General features: G+C 42.2%; 1 protein-coding gene across 2 annotated transcripts in view; it reads right to left on the bottom strand.

The window, feature by feature from the left end:
- Positions 1 to 24,496, bottom strand: part of ZC3H12C (zinc finger CCCH-type containing 12C) — a 62,703-nt gene that overhangs the window by 23,950 nt on the left and 14,257 nt on the right. The window contains exons 2-4 of one of the 2 annotated variants that reach the window (XM_025214891.1): positions 15,749 to 15,786; positions 13,422 to 13,864; positions 7,013 to 7,776 (exon numbers count right to left, since the gene is read on the bottom strand). In XM_025214891.1, coding sequence (XP_025070676.1) covers positions 7,013 to 7,776; positions 13,422 to 13,445 — 788 coding nt within the window. In that variant the 5' untranslated portion in view covers positions 13,446 to 13,864; positions 15,749 to 15,786. The remainder of the gene's footprint in view (positions 1 to 7,012; positions 7,777 to 13,421; positions 13,865 to 15,748; positions 15,787 to 24,496) is intronic. The other variant, XM_025214890.1, reaches the window with a different exon arrangement.

The following is a 24,496-nucleotide window of genomic DNA, read 5'->3' as shown; positions in this document are numbered from 1 at the left end:
GGACCTCAGCAAAAAAGTGATCTGCAGGCATGCTACTGAAAGAAAAGAATTTGGGACAAAAGTGACAAAATTAGCAACATGTAAATAAAATCCGTAATTTAATTTAATAAAGCAATGATTTGATCCCCCTGCAGGCAGCAGCAGCTCTCTCAGACTAGTCACTAATAACTCAATTCTGCCCCCTGCAGTCAGTCTCATGCAAGAAGTCCTTTCCTTTTCTGTGCGAGAAGCAGCCTTAGACTAAGGTTGGCAGCTGTTTTCAAGAACAGCGAGTGCGGCTACACAAGATGCCAAGTGCGCAGTAGCCTAATAATACTGTGCATTACCATGTCACAACACAAACAGTGTTAATATGCTACTGCGCGGTAGCGTCACTAAGGTGTTCAGTGGCACTACTGCACAGTTACTCTGGTTACAGCACAGTTAGTACTTGATTATACAAGTACTAGAATAAATGCACAGTAACCACTGTGCACTAATAAATGTGTAGGTGCACTAACTGAGGACAACCACTGTCAACTGTTAGTGCTTACAGTTTGTATTTCCCTTGCACAGAGAGACTAAATCAATAGCAATGTGAAAGCTAAAATAATTTAAGGAAACAAATCTAAGGTGCCCAACAGGTCCAATGAGCATTCACTAAAGCAAAGGTGGCAAACCTATGGCCTGTGGACCAGACACAGCCCACAGAGCCTCTCTATACAGCCCACCATGCTGCCAGAGGGCACCATAAGGTTCGCCCTTTGGCCCTGTGAGGCATGGCCATCAGCAGCAAGATACTGTCAGATCCTGCAGCCCCCCCCACTCCGCCTCTCACTGGACCCTGTGCTCCTGCTGGACCCTACACTCTATCTACTCCTGTCTTGTTGGACCCTGAAATGTGCTCCTCCCCACCCCTTGCTTTGTTGGACCCTGCATTGCCAGCCTCTGCCCCTGCTGGACCCTACACTGTGCTTCCATCAGACCCTGTGCTCTGGCTGCTGCCAGAAGCTGCACCAACCCCACTGCTGTTGCACCTTGTCCCCCGACACCACCAGACTCCACATGTCCACCATGGTCCAGATCCAGATGAGGGCTCCTGGTGAATTTGACACCCCTGCACTAAAAGGTCCTAACCTGCAATACACCAACTCATGGGCTGACAGCTCTGTTTGACAGCTCCCAAAGATATCTTTGTACAGCTTGGCAAAAAAAAAAAAGTATGCTATAAGCCAATTCAAATCCTTCAGGCAATACTTGATGATAAAATCTGCAATACAAAAGGACTGATTAATTTGTTATCTTTAGCTTAGAAGACTAACTACAAGAAAATCCACCTCAAAGTATTTCTTTAAGCATGAACAAGAGTTGTACTGAAGGCATCAGGGCTATTTAAATCATGGAGGCTTTCCACTGCCATAGATATTTATCCAGAATCTCCCCAGACGTTTGCTTCTGCAAATCCCCCTTCTCAATCTCTTAGATGGAAATTAGAATCATAAAGCGGTGGGGCTGGAAGGGACACTGGAGGTCTCAGTCTAACCCTCTGCCTGAGATCCCCATCCAAACCCTTGTCCAGCCTATTACTAAAACTACACAAATCAGCTCTGTCAGTCAAACACATAGAAGGCACAACCTCTTAACCTGCCACAGGTAAAGCAGAGGGATAATTGGTGCCCACAGTCCTGCTGCTGCAAGGGTTAAAATATGCTGAAAAGATCCAAGGAAGAGGGCCAGGTGCCCCACAACAGAGGAAGGCAAAACCTCCCAACAGTCCCTACCAATCTAGCTAGAAGGTAAAATTCCTTCCCTATCCCCAACATGGTTGTCAGTCTGACCCTGAGTGGAAAGGTAAGAAGATCCTCTAGCCTAGACCCCCCAGGTTTTAGTCATACCGGGAGTACTGGCACACTCCAGTCAAAAACTCCAGTCTTGACTGTAGCCAACACCAAATGCTTCTGATGAAGGCAACCCCACCTCTCCCCTCCAAACCTGACACACAACGCCAGAAGCGTCAGGGAGAATGCCTTCCTGGTCCCATGCAGCAAGCGGCAAAACTCAGAAACACGGGAATTGCCCACAGAAGAGCATAAGTATAGCTACACCTAGATCATCCCTGACTAGTGCTTGTCCAGCCTCTTCTTGAACACCTCCTATGATGGAGATTTCACAACTTCTCTAGGAAGCCTATTAGTAATTCCTATTTGGGATGTATTCAATGCAATAATTAAATACTATTAAATATTATCAAGTAAATATTTCTTGCCCGTGGACACAGCAACACAGAAAAAAGCATAAAGACCACATTATGATCTCCTATAAGGACAAAAAGGTAGGGAAACTGCACCTTCCAATATCTCACTCATATCTTTCCGTCTCCCACAAAGAACAGGCACAATTTGTTTTCCTGGGACTACAGCAAAAATGGGCATGGGATACTATGGACCCGTGGCATTAGCCAATTAAATTAATCAGGACTGCAAGTATGGCTGAATGGCCAATTGACAATCCACAGATCCTAGGTACTCCTAGTGTACAAAAAAATAGATAAAAGGAACTGGCAAATCTTATCCAGAATGTCTCCCTGCAGTATAGCCAGGCCTTTCTGCATGAGCTTCCAAAATGCCTCTGGCTGTAAAAGAAGGAATATAACCCTACTGCTATTACAGGCATATTCCATGTTATCAAAACCCACCCCCCAGCCCCTCCATGTAAAACCTGATTCTTTGCTGCAGCGCTTTACTGATAATGTTTTACATCACATTAAGCTCTACATTGGTATGTGACTCACTTCCAGGACTGGTTAAGAAATAAAATGACGGCACAGATATCTTAACTGATCACATAAAGAGCCAAGTGTATATGAAAGAAAGATACCAGGTCCTGAGCTGCTTCTGCAAGTGCCCAATGCAGTGTATGGGTAAATACATCTTGTTTTATTCCCCTCTTCCTCATCTAATTTGTGCTGGTTAATCTCCACGTGCAGATTAGAAAAGCCTGAACTGTATGCTAGGTGTTAATGCCACCTAGGGGCCATTCAAGCTTAAAGAATCTGAGGCTACTTACAGTCAAGGCTATGGATAGCCAATGCTTTCTCTATCCCAGCCAGGCCCCAAGAGCAGGGATAAAAGTGGTTTGTAATTTTTTAAAATCCCACAACCTACCTCCAGCACCCTGCAGAACCCTAGAGTCCACCTCCTGCCCAGCCTCCAATTTTTCTTCCTTGAACTCTATGCAGAGCCTCACAGTGTATCACCTTCATGGCTTGGTTGTGAGAAATGCTGCAGACACCCAAACAAGATCTACATGCAGCAGCTCCAGAATAGAACACATACACAGAGGTACAAGTCAAGTAACTAAGTTAGTCAGAGACCAGATCTACATTGCCAGTGTGGCAGAAAAGGTGCCACAGAGCAGTGGAGGATTTGGTTCCAATAGTTAAAAGTATTAAGAAACAATAAAAGCAACAAAACTATAACAATATCTTCTGGTTTGGAAGATTGTTTTAATTAAAACAAACCACTTGAAACAGTGTACAAGTATGTAATGAAGTTTTAAACAAAATTGGAATGCATTTTAGAAGCCTTTGGATCATTTCTAATTAGAATAGTAGAATAGATCTTACTTGTGTTAATTTGAATATAACCAGTTTTAAAAGGTATGCTCACTTAATTTCAGCTAGGTAAGGGGAGACAGGGAAAAGCATACGAGGTGGAAAGTCCTTGAGGAAAAAACTTAAACAGATACATAATTTAGGCAACACTCAGTTTAGAAAGAAGACAGAGTCCTGCATCCATAAGCCAATTACAGTAATTTAAATCTACTCAAAATATCTAATTGCTATAAATATGAGAAAGCTCTGTACGTATATTTAATTTCAATCTGTTTCCCAGAAAATTGAATTCATTAAGTAAATAATCTTAGATGCTTTCAGGCCTGAAGTTTCTTCTACCAAGTGTTATTACCAAGCTAATAAGGAACCTTCTCAACTTACCAAAACACTGAAATGGCTCAGTTTTTTCCAAAAGCAGTATGATTGGCTAGGACAGGGGTGGGCAAAATACAGCCCGCAGGCCGGATTCAACCTGTGAGGCCATTCTATCTGGCCTGAGGGGCCCCTAAGAAAAATTTGAAAATTAAAATTTATCTGTCCTTGGTTCCTATCAAAAATGACAGGAACCAGGAGCAGTAGGACCCAGGGGAATCCTCAGCAGGATCCTGCAACAGCAGAGCCTGCCTGGCCCCGCCCCCTGTGCTGCCACTTCCGCCCCTGTGCTGCCCAGCATGTGAGCTCCGGGCAGGCAGCAGCAGCAAACACTGCCCAGCGTAGCAAGCAGGGGGGCCGCAGCTGCTGCAGCACAGCCCCAACAGGCGAGCCTGGAGCTGGTGTGGGATCCAGGCTGGCAGCAGGTGTGGGTTACAAGCTGGTGCTGAGTGTGGGGGAAAAGCGGCCTCTCGCCCATCCCGTGGCTGGTGCCCTGCACGGCAGCTGCTCACAGCCTATGTGGGGCTGCCTGTGCCTGTTCAGGACAGCCCTACGTGGGCTGTGAATGGCTGTACAGGGAGCGTGGGCCACGGGGCAGGTGAGGAGCCACTTTTCCCCATGCTCTGCACCAGTTCCTTCCCTGCTGGTGAGCAGGGGGTCAGTGCTGTGTAGTGCCCCCCGCCGGTACTACACTTGGGGGGCACTGGGAGTGAGTGGGCGCAGGAGCTTGGGGCCTGCACTAGTGTGCCAGGGCCAGCGCCAGCAGGGCCCAGAACAGGGCAGCAGGACTACAGGGTCCCAGCTGGCAGGGGCTCCATGGAGCCGGGCCAGACCCCTGCCAGCCTGTGCCCCGCTCTGGGCCCCACCGATGCTGGCCCTGGGACATTGGTCCCAAGATGGTGACTAGAGGTTGGGGCACCTGTCAAGGGGCGGGGCTACCCATGCAGCTCTCAACAGCTTGCCAAAACTAGGTAAGCAGCCCTCTGCCTGAAATAATTGCCTGCCCCTGGGCTAGGACAATCCTTGTGCTCTGTCCAATTAGTTACTCACCAGTCCTTCATCCACGTGCCCACTGAAAGAATGGCCACCTAAACTCTCTGACATCCCTCACTTCAGTTTCTTAAGTACATCTTTTCCTAACTCCTCCTTGCCTAGTAAAACAGGCTTAGACACCCATCTGTCCCACCAACAGTAATTTCCATAAGTGTAAGATAAGTGAGGATGAGTACTCAGTGTATGTATACATGTCTCTCTCACTGGATTAATGAAATTCTGGAGATAGAGTAGTGTAACAGAGGGACTTCAAGGGGCCGATTTCCCTGTGTCCCGTCCACCTGTTTCTGAGCTAACCGTCCGCCACGCCTTGATGTTAATTAAGCAGGAGGCTGCTCATTTCTTGCCCCGATGCCAGGGGCCACTATCCGCAGCTCCATTCCTCCCCTACACCACAGCCCAAGCCTCGCAGATGGCATCCAGATGTTATCAATATCACCAGCCCCACACTGGGCCCCAGAATCCTGCTTTTTGAACTCTGCCTGGATCCCTCCATTCACGCAGCCTATTCCACCTTCATTCCAGGCTGCATAGCTCCCTGAACTGCTTCCCCCTTATGGGTGTGGTCCCCCTGGGACCTTTGGTTCTACTGGCCCTGGCTCACCTCCAGGCCAGTCGGAACCCCAGGCCCTCGGCTCTGGGCATTCCTCGTGGTGGGCCCCTGGCCCTTCGACCCTTCCCGTCCTGGCCCCAGCATGGACCAGTTGGGGGATGTCAAGACAGGTTTGACTCTATGGCCCCACTCTCTCGCTGGGGTCCACCTTCCAGACCCTACAAGGGGGTAACCCACCCGGTTGTGGGAGCTGGGGTTAAGGCACCCTGACCCATCTTTCACCGGGGTAGTAACTGACTTGGCATTTCCTGGTCAGTTACTACCCCGGAAAGTAGTAACTTCCACGCCACTGAGAGCCCCACAAGGCCACCCACTCCCAGCACGGTGCAGTTTTAGGTCATGCCCAGGACCAGGAGCCTCCTGACCATCCCCTGCAGCTCCTCCCTTACCTCCAGTTGATACCAACAGCCCTGCAGCCAGGCGATGTTGTTGCCTGCCTTCCAGCAGCAAAATACCCTGTTTATATGGGCAACCCTGAATCCAAAATGGGTGCTCTCATCAGGCACCTGCTGGCTGCTGTCTTCAGGGCCTTGAAGTGGGGCAGGCACAAACAGTGCCCTGCCACAAGTAGTCTCAGGAATTGCCATATTATCTAGTCCAATACCTTGTCTATAACAGTGGCCATTACCCAACACTTTGGAGGCAGAGTAGATCACTGTGGAATAACCTACCCAACAGGAAAAAAAAATTTCTTCAATTAGTTTTTAGTTAGTACTCTGAGGCAAGAAGATCTACATCCCATCTCTTTTAAATTTATAACAGTATATTATTATTTTTGTAACTGGATGTAAAAAATATCCATAGAAATTCTCAATGTTTGGCCTCAGTGACATCTGGCAGTATGAGTGCCAAGATTAATTAAGCAGGGCATTAAAAATAAAAAAGGATTTTCTTTTGCATTTTACATTTTTTGTCTTTCAAATTTTATTAGCTGTTTCTTTGTTCTTAGTTGTAATATTGTCCCTTAACCTAGATTTGTTAGATCCATCGCTGCTTTGTTTAATCTTAAGTGATGCAAGTAATTTTACATCATCTGTAAAGTTAGCCACCTTATTGTTTAATATATTAATTGTAAATTTGGAAAAAAGTAAACTAAGTGGAGAGATCTAATAGCAGAAGCAGAGGGACTTGCATAATTAACATGTGGTTGCAGTTACTATGATAGTGTAAATCACTGTACTCCGACTGACAGACTCAATCTGAGCACTCAATACGCCATCTGGGTTTCCATACATATGGGTGAGAAATAACCATACGATGACTATGCAAACAATAAATAATGTACAGTTTTTGATAAGTAATGAAATAGCATATCAGTGCTCTAGTTGCTTGCAACAGTTCCATTTTCATATACGTAAAACAAATGCTTCGTTGCCACATACCTCATTGCCACGTTGCTGCCATCAATTACTATTGGCCTCAGGTTGTCACCATCCTCTGTCACATCCTCCTGAAGTGGGGACTCAGACCTCTGAGACTCTATGGAAGATGCTTCACGCATTACACTAGTGTTAACATTACTTACGGTCTGATCAGTTTCAGTTTTATTTCCAAGTTTGACAAGTTCTCCCAAAATATCATTGATTAAAGCATCAGTACCAAGTTTACTTAGAACAAGTTGAACCTGTTCTTCAGAGTAACCTAATTTAAGTGCAAACTCCAGTTTGGTTTGATATTCTTTCATCACATCAGGGGGCTTCTTTACTTCCTTAGATACTATATGTGCCTCCTCAAGCTTAAAGTCTTGCAGGATTTCATTACGCTTTAATATATGAGGCTCTAAGCAGGGAGATCTGCACAGCTGTCGGTGAGTCTTCGGCAACAAGCGTGATTCTGATGCAGTATTATTCAGTCTTTCTGATTCATTATCAGAATTTGTGCTCTCTTCTGAATCACAACTGGAACTTCCAGTCTCTTTCGATGCCTCCTTGTCTGCATCTTCCTTTCTGGAGTTTACTTTATCCATTGTTGGTTTCTCCACCATTGACCAAGGTACAATTGCATTTATTTGTGTGTCAGTGTTCGCCACATAGAGATGGCCTAGGTCATGCCCCAGGTGATCCTTCAAGCCCATGAAGCTGCTGCATGTACTCGACTCCACTTTGCTGTTTTTCCTGTACTCCTGAATATAAAGTGTCCCGTATTCCTACAGAAAAAATAAAAATGTTGGCACCAGTTACCTCTTACTGTGGAGTGATTGTCTTACTATTACCTTGGGATTTTGTTTTCTGCCACCTCAAAAATATCCTAATTTTGGATGTGTTTTTAAAAATAGTTCCTAGGAAATCTGCAAAGTGTAACAACACTTCAAATCCAACAGAAGTGTCCAATAAAGGTAACTCCATTTTATTTAGAAACTAAGCATTTTCCTGCAGTTTTCATAAAACATTTCTATTTCTAAATTAATGAATAATACAAGAAAAAAATTCAGATTTTTTAATGTAAGTTATAAGTTGTGCAAAAATACGAGTACAGAGGAAGGGGAAACAAAAACACTAGAAAATTGTTTACTATAACTTCAAAAGAAGGGACCCTTCTGTCTAGATTTAAATTAAATGTGATAATCTGACATGTTCAGAAAACATTACTGAACAATGGCATAAACAATAAATACAGCTATACAATAAGAGTACTACTGTAGAAAAGCTTTTTAGACTAAATAGCTCAGACCTTCCATTTACTAAAAGGTTAACTAGTATATTACTACCTTATTGGCCTAACTAGGCAAATATGCTTAAGTCGCATCATACAGAAAGTAAGCTGATGATGGAACAACCAAACAACCAGCCAGCTCCGAAACAGCAAATTAATTCAAGTGGGTAAACATCCCCAACATATTTCTAAATTGTGTTATAAAGCATTGACCAAATCAGAAAAGCCTCTGTATGGTCTCTAGGGAGCTTTGCTTTAATAATGAGTATAGTACTTGGCTCAATGTGCAATTCCAAAATCCAATGAAACAGGTTTCCTCTGATGTCAATGGGGTACACTTCAGCCCTCAAGAACCCCATCTAGAAAAACACTTAAATATTGACTTCAACAATGAGACTACATTTTTGCTAAAATTTTGTCATGGCTGCAGACATTTTGCTGAATCAGCAGCTAAAGATGGAGATGGGAGGAGGGTGGGAAAAACAGAACAAAGCAAGCTGTAGTTTCTGCGCCTCAGAAAATCTGTTGTATTAGGTTTACTGAAGCAGTTTCCCAGATTTTTTCAGATACTTCCATAATGTATATTTAAAGGGAAATTAGTACTTCATTTACTTTGTTTTGCTCTCTTAAATGAGAATTCAGGCAGAGGGTAGAATTGCTTCTCTTACTAAAAATGAAAGATACTTTACTCTTCTTGTTAAAGAGGACAACCTTGTCCAGCTGGAGCTTTAAACACAACAAAACCTTATACTAGGGGAGAATGAGCTGAAAACAAGAAACAGTACTTTGTGTTCTAACAGGGAAAAAAATTAAGTGATATACACATGTAAATGGGAGAACTTGAATTTGTCCTATAAAGTGTGACTAAATTTGGCCAGTCACCCTACGAAAAATCACTGTTTAAACAATTCCATACTATATCCTAAACACAATTCTGTATCCTATTAGAAACAATCCATACCTGACATACAAAGTCTTTTCCATGAGAGTAAACAAAACTCTCCTATTAAATTAGTAGGTATATAATTGTTAAGAATATCATAATTTGCACAGTATATATTCCATTTGTTAAGGGGAAAAAAAAAGAACTGAATGTATGTATGGAAATTGATGCAGGCTTTTCTCAAGACAAATGGGAATGAAGTGAGTAAGCCATCCATGACTAGATAAAAATGGGTTTTAAATGCATTAAGTGCTAAGACATCTCCACGGCAGCAGAGCTTTTCAGTGAATAGCTGTATTAACTAAATTGTTCTACCAAATAACTTGCCATTTTTGGTTTGATACCAAGCAGCAATTTTTTCTGACTAGTTTAATGCAGTTTGAACCAATAGAAAGAATATATTCTACTTTGATTTCTACATTGGCTTGATTTAGTTAAAAGCGAGTGAGAGTGATACTCTCTCATAGAATATCAGTAGTCAATGCTAGGTCCTCTTTAAATGGAGGTTTATGAGTTCAGGCAATACTGCAGATTAAATACAAGGGGAATTTAGGAAGTGAATCTTTACACATGGTGATTTATTAACTACTGTAATATACTTGATAGCATAGTGCCAGTAACAAATCACAACAATATCCCAATAAAAGGATACAGTTAAAAACCCACACAGTGGGCCTTCATAGAACTGCCACCAAAAAGTACCTTAAACAAGAAAAACCTATTGGAAGTGAGGCTGCCTAGCAACCAGTCTTTAGTTGCTAGGATGCACTCCTTTAACATGCCATCATGAATGCTAGCACAGTGAAAGAATAATTTGGTATGAACAAAAGCCCATGAAAAAGACTGGGACTTAAGTGCGTCTGGTTTACCCTCTGAGAACAATGCAGCTGCCAAACCAATCTGGAAGCTCCGACATCATTGTTCCATAAACCCCACAATCTGCTCTGACTGGAGGAAGTATATTTAAATCGGCAACATTTTTAAGCTGGACTGAAAAGTTGGGCTGGATGATACACTGCTGCAGCAGAATACACTAAGGAAGATGTGTCACTACTCAAATCCTTGCACAGTGAAGTACCAGTTAGCACACTTAACTAAAAGTGGTATTTTTCATTTGGACCTTAATTGAATAGGCGAAACACATCTTGATATGTATAGACTAAAAAAAATGTTTCATAGTAGTCAAGCTAAACTAATATGGTTCTTTCTGAAGTTATATCCTAAATATTTCTCTTTAACATTTTTAAGAAGTCTTTAATTGTAACTATAAAAACAAACATAATATTTTCCCCCTCTGACAGAAATGAGTGGCAGAGCTATAAATGTACTGAGGATTAGACATATCAAGCACATTCAAATACCTTTGTTTGGAGGGCTCATACTCTCAAATATATCGCATGTAATAGTGTAAACAAATCCATAACCAATGAGCTCTGTGTTTATGGGTTTTACATGCTTGCCTTAATCTCTACCTTGCAAAAAAATATAACTGCCTCATTTGTGAAACACTGCCATTGTCCAAAAACTGTTTGGAGAAGTTGCATCAGTAGCAGCTTTCAATCTACTACAAAGCTTTGGCAGCAAACTATCATAGTAAACCAGTTGCTGAAGTAATATGTTCACTACAGACATAGAGCATAAGGATTTGAAATATTTTGACATCTTACTTTTAATTTTTGCTTAAGCAGTATGTGATTCCTGCCATCGATTCTGTGCCCAACATGCAAATTCTGCATATCTACAAATTTTACAACGTCTGCTATCTCTGCCCACACCATTTGTGATAAGCAGCAAAGAATTTGCAGTAGTATAACCTGAGAATGTTAAGACTCGAGTTTTCAACCCGATGTTCTGTGTGACATTCACCGATTGAAAATCAGATCTTACAGCTCAGTGCTCCAGGAACTGATTATTTTACTTGGAGCAAGATAGTAAAGAATGAAATGAGACTCATTCTACCTGAACAAATTAGCCCACGTTACTTTTTCACTCTCCCCACCCCCCATCAAATACCTGTTGCTAACAAAAAGCCACAAAAACAGGAAAATAACCCTGAAGAAGCAGGAACACTGAACATGAAAAGACCCACACATTATTTACAACAAAACAAGCAACAGCTTTGAAATATTTTCCTAGACATGTTACCTAGATGAAAGTCTCCCTTGTGAACTTTGACTGCCAATTTATGTATAATAACTGGATGAACAATGAGTAGCAGAAATAAACCTGTTAAGAATAAGATTACTGTACTTGTTGGTTATACTTGCAATGCAGTTAAGTAATAGCTTTGGTAGGTATAAAAATGTAAATATAATATAGAAGTCATCCAGGTTAACCTAGAGAGATGAACGATGATCACTGCAATAATAAGATGGGATCTTATTTGAATGTGCACATAGTTATAATCATCACATGAAAACTTTTAAGGACTTAGATTAAATTATATTAAAAATGCAAAAAAGAAACCTATAAAAGAAAATGTGGCCTAATATTCTAAATTGGCTCCCTTTTTTATAGCGAGTTTAAAAATTATGTAAATCAAATAACAAAGAGACATACTTGTTCAGTCAAGGATTTATACTTAGCACTGTGGAGGAACAAAATGCCACTACGTTATAGAATTGCATGCTTTTTCCATCTACAGTTCTTCAACTTCAGTAACAGACCTACTTTCCATTAAACACCAAAAAGAAGCATCTCACTGACTCATTTTTTATAAAACCCTTCTATTTCTCAAAAGGGACAGAAACAATTAGATCATCTGGTCTTTTAGTACATATAATGACAATGTTCCACTTACAACTGAAATTTTTACTTGTAGCTTACTGCAAACTTAGTACATGGAACAAAAAAGAAAAAAAAACACAAAAGAAATTAAGTGGGGAAGGTGTATTTTGTGGCAAAATGTTTGTAAAAGCAATTACATTTGTCCTTAAAAGAACCTCAATGTTTTGTAAGGTAAATCTTACAACAGATCACTAATTCATTTTGTTTTCATGTAAAAAAATTCTTAGTTTTTTAAAATAGCAAACAGTAACTATTCGTACCTCAAACTGTTAAAACACCACAGTCATTTGTCCTGAAAACTGTATAGGCTATTTAGACAGAAACCAGTGTACTTGTTCTCAAATGGCAAAGATATTATAACAATGCAAATAAAATAATGAATATGTAATAAATACCTACTGCTGTAGTTTCTGTATATTTAATTACCATTGTACTTCAGCGAGCGCTGTTGTCTGCATCACTCTATCTAACAAAGGAAGGATGTCCCATTGAACAGATTGGTTAATGCTCTGGGGCAACAGATGTCTACTGGAACTGCAGGAGACCAGCAACTGGTGGCCTGCCCATCTTCTGAAAACTTTCAATAGACTTATGCATATGTTCACACAATAGGGCATGTGGTAGAAATGCAAACCTCTTTTTAACCCTTTTATGTGCTCTCCTTCCCTCCCAACTGATATATGAAGGTCTTTGTTTTTTTTTTTTCTTTAGAGGAGCCTTGGAACACTATCTCATGGAACATACACTGTTTGTTCTTTAGCCTAATATCTGAACCCAAAGCATAAAACAGAATAGATTTAAAACTTCACCAGAATATGCTGGTTAATTCTGCAAGTGTAAGAACATCACTCAAAGCACAAAGTCTTTGACCACAACATACAAGCTTGTGAGAGTAGCTCAAATGAACTGATGTTACATCATACTCTAAATCCATCCCAAACCCAGCCACTGTACCACAGTGATGTTCTACCTAATTTTAGGAAACCTACTAAATTTTGGTGAAATTTCGTAAACTGGGCAAACATGCATAAAATATATATTTTCACCCAAAGGAAAAGTAAGTCAAGCATTGTATATTTGCAAGAAGGGGTAAAACTTTGAACTTAAAGCTGGAGTCACCAAAAATGTACAGAAAAATTTAGCTCTGTTAAAGTGTTCCATCTCCCATTTTCACCCTCCCAAAATTCAGCACTATTGGTGCTCTTAGAAGTTCCTTACTTGACTACATCAAATTAATGATCAGCTTTTCATAACTTAATCTTCAAATGGAATTTTAAAAAGAGATTCCAAAGTTTGGAAATTCCAGCTGGTGTGTATGCTGTTTACGTTGCTCAAAACTGAAACCGACATACTGAAATGTCAGAACAGTGAAATTGCTCGATCCCTGCAAAGAGAGTCCATATACTTACATTAACTGGAAAACACACAGACATTGGTTTCTTGTTGCAGTTCCAGAAGCAACTCCTTAACACGATTTCAGCTGCAGACTTCAGGCAAGCAAGCAGAACAATGAATGGTTGAACAGATGGAATGGCAATGTCTTTGCTTAACCTATTACTGAGTGGAATAACAGCCAATCAGAGGCCAGAAAGCTCACAATTAGTTGGCCAGGCAGATGCAAGGCAACCTCCATACCCTGTGTCAGGTTTGTAGGTTTCTAAGATAAGCAAGTTGATGTCATTCTCAGGGTCTGCCCTGGGCAGCATGTGTATTAACGAGGGGTGTGCAACAACAATAGGCCATACAAAGGAGACTAGCAGGCAGCTGCTGTATGAGAGCCAGAGTCATTAGGGAGCAGGCTGCCAACAAGAAACACCTGGCTTGGGCAGACTTCAGCTTTTCCTCCTTGTTTCTAATTCATGAAACAAAGAAAAGAATTATTTTTAAGTAGTAAAAGTTGTTTCTATAAAATAAAAATTCTAAAGAATATAGCCTTGTCTGATACAAAGAACCTTTAGGGTATAGTGGAAGAAATAAAAATACAGAAATGGAAATATCACATTAGTAGTTATGTACCTTTTCCCATTAATAAAACAAATCATGAGATAGAAAAGAAGCTAACATTATACCCTGAAATACATCCAAAAGCATTTTCTGAATTTCCTGAAACTTTACTTTTATGTGCCAGTAAACCTAATGAACTAGTACTTACTCACAACTGAGCATAATACTTAGCATAAGTATTTCAGTTCCAATATAAAAAAGAATAGATAAATAGATACATTTTAAAACTAAAAATATTAATTTCAATGGTGGAATATTGGATTTTGCTAACTAATGGCATTAAATTATTAAAAAGCTGACACAAAGAAACAACAAACTATTCTAGCACCACTATAGTAGTGACTCATCTCTATTTGCCCGTAAGAGGAAAACCTCTTAATCAACAGATTAAATCCTGAAGCCAAAAAAACCTTTCCAGTTCCTGGCAGTGTATACAGATGAAGAAATAGCTAAACAAATACTTTGGAAGTTGAGTCACTACCCGAGCCCATTTAAAAAAAAAATCTTCCTTGTGGAGGTAGACTATTTTGAAATTAAAAGAAAAATGACTAAAACATAATTTTTAATAAATGTATCAGATTTGGCAACATGACTGCTTAGTTTTGAGCTTACGTAAGAAACATAGAAATCTGGACATATACATTTTGGCCTTTGTTTTTTTAACTTTGTTTTTGCTCAGTTAAGATAGAGCACATCATTTTCTAAAACCCTGCATTTTACCAATTTTCATTCGGACTGAATATTAACTGACTTTCAGAGGCATTCAATAGGCATGTTGAAGATCGTGAATTGGTAGCTGTTTGCTTATTCTTTCAGAGGAAATCTACTGGGGAACATCTACTGTGATTTAAAAACATCAGAGAATGCAAATCTCTGCATTGTTAGAGCTCATTAACTGTAATAATTTTTTACTTTTATCTGGAATTTTAAATGTGTCAGAATAATACATGAATCCATGTGACACTGTAATACAAGACCAACATATTTATTGGATGCTCAGATTTACAGATCTAAAGCTAATAATAATAATAATAAACCAAAATACAATGCCTGCATGCAATCTATTATACAACCACTAAAATAGCTACTATCATTACTATTTTGAAGTTTTTAATTCAGAAGCTGGAGGAGTCTTCTCACTAATTTCTGCCACTGTGAACACAAAGAATGAGAAAAAGCTACCCAAGAGCACAGCAGGAAGCCTGATCTCCAGCACTGGATTAAGCTTCTTTGCAAACACCAAATAAAAGCAGTGATCTGAAAAAGCTAATCAGACCCTGCTGTGGTATTTAGACTACCTCAGTTGCGGGTATTGGATAATGTTAAGCATATTAAAACATCTGTAGGTGAAATAAGGAGCCAGTCTGGTTTACCTAGTCTAAAGGCACTGACCTCAAATGCAAGTAGCATTACTTTTCTAGCCCTTGGCTCAACAGCTGTCTAAGTAGAGCCAAACACTTTTATATGGTTATAGAAATGTTTATTTTGGCAAACAGTACACATGCTGTACTCTGAGTACAGGCAAAACTCTAAGGTGAACTTGGGAAACATAATGAAAGTAGTGGACTTGTGGGTCTATACACACAAATGCAGAGTCATGCAGGTGGACAGCCGGACTTAAAGGCTGTATTAAATACAAGGTTACCAATTTTCAAGAATCACCTCCTCACTATATATTCATGCATAAGAAGCTTTTTATATCTCATGCCTAATAAAAAGCAAACTACATCACCTTCAATTCATCTCCAGGCCAACGTTGTTTTGCAACTTCTGAAAACAATCAAGATCAAAATAGATGTTTAACATGGTAGGATAAAGTCTTCAGGTTATATTTTCAGCAAATAAATCAATATAAACTATTTTGACAAAATGCAATGGCATTACATTTAAATATTTTTGTACGTTTATAATGATTTAAACAACTAACATTTTTGCACAATCTTGATCGTTTCCTCTCCCGAACAATTTTCCTAAATCTTCCTTAAAAAGAAACTTTAAAAAGTGCCCAAGGTGTACAAGATGTCAGAACCATTTTATTAAATCCTGTTCACAGTGACAGAAATGCACTCATACGAGGGTTTTATCCAGTACATTAGATTTCCTACTGGGAACAACAAGGGCAACAAAGAAACCTTAGCAGGAAACAATGTGGATCTCTTGTCACATCTGTGACAGGGTATAATAGCATTACTAGAAAGTACACAGTGCAGATGAACAAAGAAAGCTCTACTTCTGCTGCTCAAACCTTCAGCAAGCTGACCATACTAGCTAGCTCCCATTGCTATACTTAAAAAACAGTATAGGAAATTAATTGGCCTTGAGCAATCACTGAAATGCAACCTACATGTGCAATGATTCTTTGCATTTTTAGCCCCTTCCTGATCTTGAGAAGCCAGTGGTTCTATTCTATGGATCTCTACAAAGATTAGATACTGTATCACCACTCATTAAGGTCCTAAATTTTTTTTATTTAAAAAGTTAGTAGATGTTAAGTACCACCACAAATAACAGAATTAGATATAGATAACTAACGCTGAATAACTGCTGGACACCAGAGTGAAAGGAGATTTCAGAATGACACACAGCAAAGCAAGGGGGAGTATGCTAGAGTCTCTTAGAGGAAACACAAGCAACATGAATGTCAGAGATGTGTGAAGCAACAGGGAGGGAAGAAGGCTCTCCCACAATTCTGTTAGGTATGAAAGACACGCTGGGGAGGATTGAAAAAGGCTGAGAGAGGGAGTGTCGAGAAATTCAGAGAGTGTCAGGCTAGGGACAGACATTCAGAAAGCCTGAGCCTGAATTGATTCAATCTTTGCAGGTTAGTCTAACCTGCTAGGCTAAACCGGTTTGTAAGCATAGAGGCATCCCCTCTGGACTGAAAGAAATGCAGGCACATGCCTGCAGTGGCTCAGGTTAGAAGCCAGGGGACACTGCAGTAGTCCTCCCTTCCCTTCCAGAGTGCTGAGCTGAGAGGGGTTTGGCCAGGCCACAGCAGGATGCTCTGATTAGGAAAGGGTTCAGCCCCATTTCTGACCAGCCCAGCAGGAAATTGATAACACAGTGTTTATCACCCCTAACTCATTATCACCCCAATAAGAAAACAACAGTGGGACATTACCAGCTACCTGTTGATTCTGTCTTTGTCCTGTCTGGCACAGCACAGACTATAGCCAGCACGTGGTCTGCTAGCTAATGTTGTGTGTTTGTGTAAGGGAGAGGGGACAGCAGAATTCCTGCTTGGGGGAGTGGAGGAGAAGGCATACAGATGTCTTCAGGATCTGTCAGAGCTACAGCCAGGGCGCAGGGAGGAGGGGCCAGCTCTGCTGTGGAGCAGACAGTCCCACCCAGGCCAGCACAGCCCAGAGAGCATGCTGGGATGCTGGAGGAGTCTGGTTTATCTTAAACCAGCAAGGGGTCTGGGACAGACATTGCATAAACTAGTTTGATCCAAACCAGTTAAGTCAGATACCATATTCAACCAGGTTCATCTCAAATCGATTTTAGCCATTTTCAAACTGGTTTATGTGCACTGAATCTCTGTTCTGTTACAGGCTTAAACCAGTTTCTGATCTCTTAAACCTGTTTATGTGTAATGTCTGTCCTTAGCCAGGGTGACCAAGCGGATGCAGGCAGAAGACAGAAAGGTATTACTAAAAAAAGTTGAGCACAGTCTTCCAAGTTCCAGTAAACTCCTGTTGCTTCAAACACATTAAAAAAAAAGGCTATTTTTTTCCAATGAAATTATCTTAACACACACATAAGATGGACATTTTTTTCTGTTATTGTAATCTGCTAGAGGTGTTGCTATACAATAATGCAAGAAAGAGAAAGATTCATCTCAGTAATGTGTTTTCTTTCTTTTTGTGTACAACCTTATACCAAATATATCATAATCTACAAGCTCATAATTTTCTTGTTTGCAATAATACATCTGACACGACAGTTAAGGATGTACCATTACAGTAGAAATCCAAAAAGCATTAGATTTTAGCTTCAATGCTTCAGACAGTTCTCATAATGTGGCATGACAAAACTAACCTTACATTTCACAACTTGCTTTGTAGCCGCAAAGGAGGACCTATAATATTTAAAATTAAGAGTTGGCAATCTGCTGAGAGTACTAGTTCATCAGTAGTTAACACGTTAAGAGACAAATTCTAACCCAAATACAGCACCTTGAAGTGCCACCTTCTTGTCTTGGATGGCCAGAGCCGACTCGAGGTGATTTAGAAATTGCTCGTTCGTTTGGGCGGGCTGGTAAATGGAGAGGCAGACAAGGTTTAATGGTTGCAAAAACGTTTACTTACGCCGCTTGTAGTTGCGACGCAGATGGTCCGGTCGTCTGAACAACTATGTGAGTTGATCCAGCTGGCAGGGCCCAAGCCAGTTAATCCGTCCGCAATTTAAGCCGGCGGGGAAAGGGTACGTCTGGGATTGCACTCGGCGACAGGGAGAAGAATCGATAGGTGATCAGTCTATCGATCAGCTCAGCCACAAGTCAGATCACTTTCAGAAGCACTCTGCAGCGTGCTCGAAGTTCTCCGACTTGGGCAGAAGTCGCACAAAATTTTAAACGGCTAGCAAGCCAATTACTAGCCGCCACGTAGGAATAATTTAGAACTGGCCAATAGCGGGGGACAAATTTGCATTCGAATGGCGGGAACTCTCTTGCACCGGGGTTTTCTGTTGCAACGGAAAACCCTTTGCTTTGCAAGAGGCTCTCATGTGGCGGGAAAATTCCATCGTGCCGAGGCACCAAAATCACTGGGTTGTGACACTTCTATTCTTCAAAACTGAGAAAAATTCTATCTAAACTACATCAAATTTTATCTAATTTGTTAAGAAAGACAAGAAATGGTTTTCCCCAGGTAAGGAGTTGAAATTGCGGTTTCCAAACTATTTTGTAGGAAAGAACAGACCTGTACTAGTATACAGCCAACAGTCAATCTAGTATAATATTTTGCTTCTTACCAACACAAAGTACAGTAGAAGGTATAAGTAAGTTTAATAGGAAATAGGAGTTCAAATTTACCCTCTACAACACTTTTTAAAACATGTATTTAAATAGTTTCAGCTGCCTGTTATAAAATCATAACATTCAGAAGCCATTCTCTTGTCTATGGTAAAAATGTTTACAAGGTTTTTAACAACTTTAGAAAACCTTCAGTAAAGTGGCAAGGAATATTTCAGCTTGTGATAAAGACTCATCCATTTCTACACATCCACAGGACTTGTTAAAAATAGGAATATGTATCAAGCAGTCCTCTTCACAAATGAGAGCACATAAAGACTAGGTAGCCTGCAGGATCCATGAAACAACTGTTAGATCACAAATACTGCAGCATGCTTTAAGGCAAATTCTAACTGTTGCAATACTGTTAACATGATACAAGATTTGTATAAATCAGAAAAATAAGATAGAAAATGTGTATCAATTATTCTCACTGTTAGTGGATGTACACATCTCTGATCTTAGGCTGACTGAAGAAAAAAGCCTTAATCTTGCAAGATGCTGAATGAAAGAGGCCCCAGATGTCCACAGGGAGCCCCTTCAAAGTAAACGGCTACGTACACAGTGACCAACAGGCTCAGGGGTAACAACAAGTGCCAAAGTCAGTAAACTTTAAAAATCCAGTCTGTTCACTTCCCATTATCAGAAATGGCACCTAAGATTATGGTAACAAAGAGTTTTGAGAAAAAGTCTTCTCTCAGATTGCTTTGTCTGTAGTCTCTTTCACTATTTCTGGTTACACGGTTATATCTTGAATCGCACGGATAGATTCTTGTGCCAGACAGAGCCTTCTTAACCTCAGTGCATGTCTGCAGGGGCACAAGAGTCCATCTACCTCAGCATCTCCTGTTTATGTGGGTCTTTTGCACAAAGTCCAAGCAAAAGACTGTTTTTTTTAACATATGTAACAAGTGTAAAACCCCACAAGTTGTCAGAAAGCCTCAAACATGAGCATAATAACTTTTAATCAGTTTTTAAAAAACTGATCACATTTCAAATGCATACATCTCCTTCAAAGCCCAAGTTTACTGCAAGTGCACAAGTCATCTCACCCTGCTGATTTAAGAAAAGTGATTTATTCAGACATCCACATTTTAACCTGGTGTTTTTAACACAAAATAAAAATGCACTACTTGAGAGGGCTGCTAAGTGACTATTCTTGTTGATATCAGTAGAGCAAACTTCTTCCTCATAGTTTTGGAACATCACAGAGAAAGGTGTAGAAGGCAGGGAGTATGGGACAGAGTAGGCTGCTGCCTATGAAAGTTTAAGCCTCCAGTTAGTCTCTAAGGCTAGGGACAGACATTCAAAAAAACCTGAGCCTGAATTGATTCAATATTTGCAGGTTAGTCTAACCTGGCTAGGCTGAATTGGTTTGAAACCAGACAGACATTCTCTCTGGACTGAGGAAATTCAGGCATATGCCTACAGTGGCTCAAGCTAGAAGCCGGGGGGTGCTAGAGCAGCCCTCTCTTCCCTTTTGCAAGGAGCTGAGCTGAGGGGGGAAAATGGCCAGGCCCTGCCAGGACTCTCTCATTAGGGAGGTCTGCCTGCAAGGTCCCAGGCTTTTCCCCACTGGCTGCTCAAGGGGTGGGAGTATTGCCAGCCCCCAGCCCCCGGCTAGCACTCTGAGGCAAGGGGGGGTGGGGTGTCCAGCGCATACATCTGTTGATGATACAGAGCTTTTCAATCTCCCTCCCTGCTTCATCATACTGTCTGCAGCAAACTGACAGGCAAGAAAGCCACCTGGGGGCTGATAGTGATAACAGTCTGTATCACCCGATTAGCAAAACAATGGCCTCTGTCTATTACTTCAAACTTCTTAAACAGCTTACCGGCTGACCTGCTGATTAGTTCCAAACATCCCTAAGCAGTCACTGTTCTGTCTGTCAGCTCCAGTGAAATTGGAGACACACACACACACAGACACCTCTCGGTATTAGCTAGCATGCCTACGTCTGTGGGGCTGGGGTCCATGCTGTGGGAGATTGGAGGGAGGGAAGGAGGAGGGATTTCCTGCTTTAGCAGTGAGGGGGTAGGGCAGGGGGAAGCCAGGCAGTCTCTGCTGGAGCCTTACAAAGCATTAGCTAGCATACCACATGCTGGCTATGGTCCATGCTGTGACAGAGAAAGAAGGGATCCCTGCTTAAGCAGCGAGTGGTGAGGGGGTGGGGGGAGAGGGGCACGGGGAAGCCAGAAGACCTTGCTGTGCCTGCAAGTCTCTGCCAGAGCTCTGGCCAGGGAGCAGAGGGGAGGGGCCAGCCCTGCTGTGGAACAGAGAGTTCCGCCCAGCCCAGAGAGCATTCCAGGGTGCTGGGGGGACTCTGATTTGACTTACACCAGCAAGGGGTATCGGACAGACACTGCATAAATTGGTTTGACCCAAATCAGTTAAGTCTGATGTTATATTCAACCAGGTTTATCTCAAACCACTTTCAGCCATTTTCAAACTGGTTTATATGCACTGAACATCTGTTCTGTTACAGGTTTAAACCAGTTTCTCATCACTTAAACTGGTTTGTGTGTAATGTCTGTCCCTAGCCTAAGGTGCCACCTTGCCCTGCTTTCTGCCTGACTTCAGATTAACATGGCTCTCTCTTTTTACTCAGAGGTGTGTATGTGTGAGTGCCACTTGAATGCAGAATCAGTCTTCATTGCTGTGCTTTCTACGAACCTTACTGCTTATGAACTAAATGAAATGGACATTTAAACACCATTCTCCTTAGAATATAACTTAAAGATTATGAATGTTAGATGCTGATCTTTTCCCACCTTCCAAATGTATCATGGACTAACTGTATGGACTAATTGTACACTTTCTGCGCATGAAAAAAGTGTCTGTAATTAACTTTCCCTGTAACAATATTTGGCAGCCAGGCAATACCTACAACTGTACAGCGTACACACTGTCCTGCTTAGCAAAGTGCTTTTATTCAAATCTGTCAAAAGAAAACCCTCTAACAAGACTAACATAGCCATGTGAAAAAGCATTCCCTTTCTTTCAGTAGTAATTTACATGAGCTGGATACCCTACATAACATCCATTATAAATACATTAGAGCTACAGGGCTCATTATCCATGCTGGATAACTCTCTTTAAAAAAATTTAAAAAGCAAGAGAGAAAATATTAGACAATTTAAGAGTTCTAATGCAGTCACCTGTGTGCTAGGTGGTGAATCTTGCAGAAAGCACATGACACCAATGCTCCATAATCCAGAGTTCCTGCATGGAATTTAAGGTGTTGTTTCAACTTCATGAAGCACTAAATGGCTCAGTTACTGCTTATCTGAGATATCCTGGGCACTTCTACATGTGCTGTTAATTTGAAGTAGGCTTACCGAATAGTAAAAATACTGCACAGTAAACCTAGTGGGGGAGCATGTTTACACGTGTTCCCTCTTGGGAGTAGATTTGCTCCCAATGTCCCAATGTCCATGTCTAGATGAGCATGGCTGTGCAGTATGTGACGCCACATGTTCTGTTGTTCTCCGCACTGCAAGGGAGCACTGCAGAGCATTTTTTGACCCCTGGATACAGGGGTCAGAAAAACAGTGGAAAAAATAAAGCGGGAAAACAAAAAAAAGTGCGCCATGCAGTGCACATGGCGGCAGCATGCGCCACTCAAGCCAGAGTGGCTGGAGCCAGCCAGGGGATGCACAGCAGGATCGCTGCTGCTGCAGCCCTGGGAGGCCCCCAGGACTTCAGGTAAGGCTGCTGGGGCCAGCCCAGTGCTGGCTTCAGCCTCCTCACCTCACCCGGGGTAACCTGCTGCATGCCAGAGACATGTGGCACAGGCGTTCTCCAGAGACTAGCGGCAGCACAAGGTGCACCACCGCTAGTTGTCCCTGGGGAACCAAATGTCTACACATGTCACGCTCTGAAAAGGGCTGCTTCCACCCTGCTCTGCCCCCCTGCAGTAGCCAAGGGCAGCTCCAGGCTCCTCCTGGGTGCTAGTCCAGGGGCTGGCAGGGAGCATGGGGCCAGAAGACAGCTCTCTCCTGGCCCTGTACACATCGGAAGGGGTTCTGATGTGCTTGGGGCAGGAGAGCTGCTGCTGCAGAGCTCTCCCACTCTATACACATGGGGACAAGCCCTGTGCCCAGGAAGGCTTCCCCATGAAGCCCAGGGCTGGCCATGATCTGTCCTGTTCTGAGGCAGATCCTACCCAGCCCAAGGCAGGGTGGGGAACTCTCCTGGTGCAGGAAGCTTCTGGCCCTGGCTCCATAGTCATGGAGCCAGGGCTGGGAGCTCCATGACTATGGAGCCAGGGCCAGGAGCTGCCTGCTGCCAGGGCAGGGGGATACTGTCTTGGCCGGGCTCTGAGCTTGGAGTCCACCCCAACAGCAGGCAACTCTCGGGGGTAGGGATCAATCTCCCAGGACCCTGCTCCGATTGTGGAGGCGGGGCCAGGAGCTGCCTGCTGCCAGGGCAGGGGGACATTGTCCAGGCCTGGGCTCCATGCTTGGAGCCCGCCCCGGCAGCAGGCAGCTCCCAGGGGAAGGGATTGTTCTCCTGCCTTCTGCTGCCTGGGTTGACTGGCAGCAAATTTGCTGCCGGTCAGCATCTACATGTGGGCTACTGCTTAGTCACTAATGCATGGTCCATTTTCTACCCTGCAAATTAACTCTGCAGTTGACTGACTGTGCAGTAAGCGCCTTCACATGTAGATGGTAGATGGCAGTATAGCCTCTCTCGTAGACACGCTCCCTGTCTACCTAACCCATACTTTTGCAGTTATCAATTTAGCCAGGTCCCTCCATAGAGGCTAGAACTGAGAGACTTTCAACTGTGGAATTCATTTCAGTCCTGAGTACTGGACTGAAGTACTGGACCAGGAGTACAATATGCAAAGCACATGGGCAACTGGTGCCTCCTGAGTCTGGGGGGGCACCCACAGACGCCACCGGCAGCAGCGGCAGAGCTGGCGAGTACTTGCAGATGCAGCCGGTGGCATGAGCAGTGGGGACAGCCCTGTAGTGGGGGCATGTGCCCCCCCCCCCAGTCACCTATGCCAGAGCATAAAGCAAGGCCCATCTCTTTACTCAGGCATCTGAGCAAAGCAAGACTTAAATAAGGTTGAATATTTGTGGGTGTGGTGGTTTGCTGTCAGGAAGTCTGAAATTGATAGTGTTCTCTGGTTTGTTATTTTCTGGGGAAGCTGTTGGAATTGGTTAATGTCATTGTAAATTTAAAATCATGACAGGTACCTAAGATCAGATAGGGAGAAGTTTCTTCTTCTTGGTTCCCCATAACTAAATAAAGAAAAATTAGTGTACCAAACATTTAAGAATACATTTGATTGCATACGATTTAGCTATGATTTTTTTAAATTTACCTACCCTGTAACACAGAGCGCAACAATTCAAGCAAAACAATTTAACACTGCACTCAGACAAGGCTCAGGTTTCCAAATTATACACAACTCGCAAAAAACAAGTCCTTATTTTCTTAATTATCCTAGCATA

The sequence above is a fragment of the Alligator sinensis genome, unplaced genomic scaffold (genome assembly GCF_000455745.1).
Source record: "Alligator sinensis unplaced genomic scaffold, ASM45574v1 scaffold397_1, whole genome shotgun sequence".
NCBI lineage: Eukaryota > Metazoa > Chordata > Crocodylia > Alligatoridae > Alligator > Alligator sinensis.
Note: the sequence above shows the minus strand (reverse complement) of the source record. Positions and strands in the feature narration are given on the sequence as shown.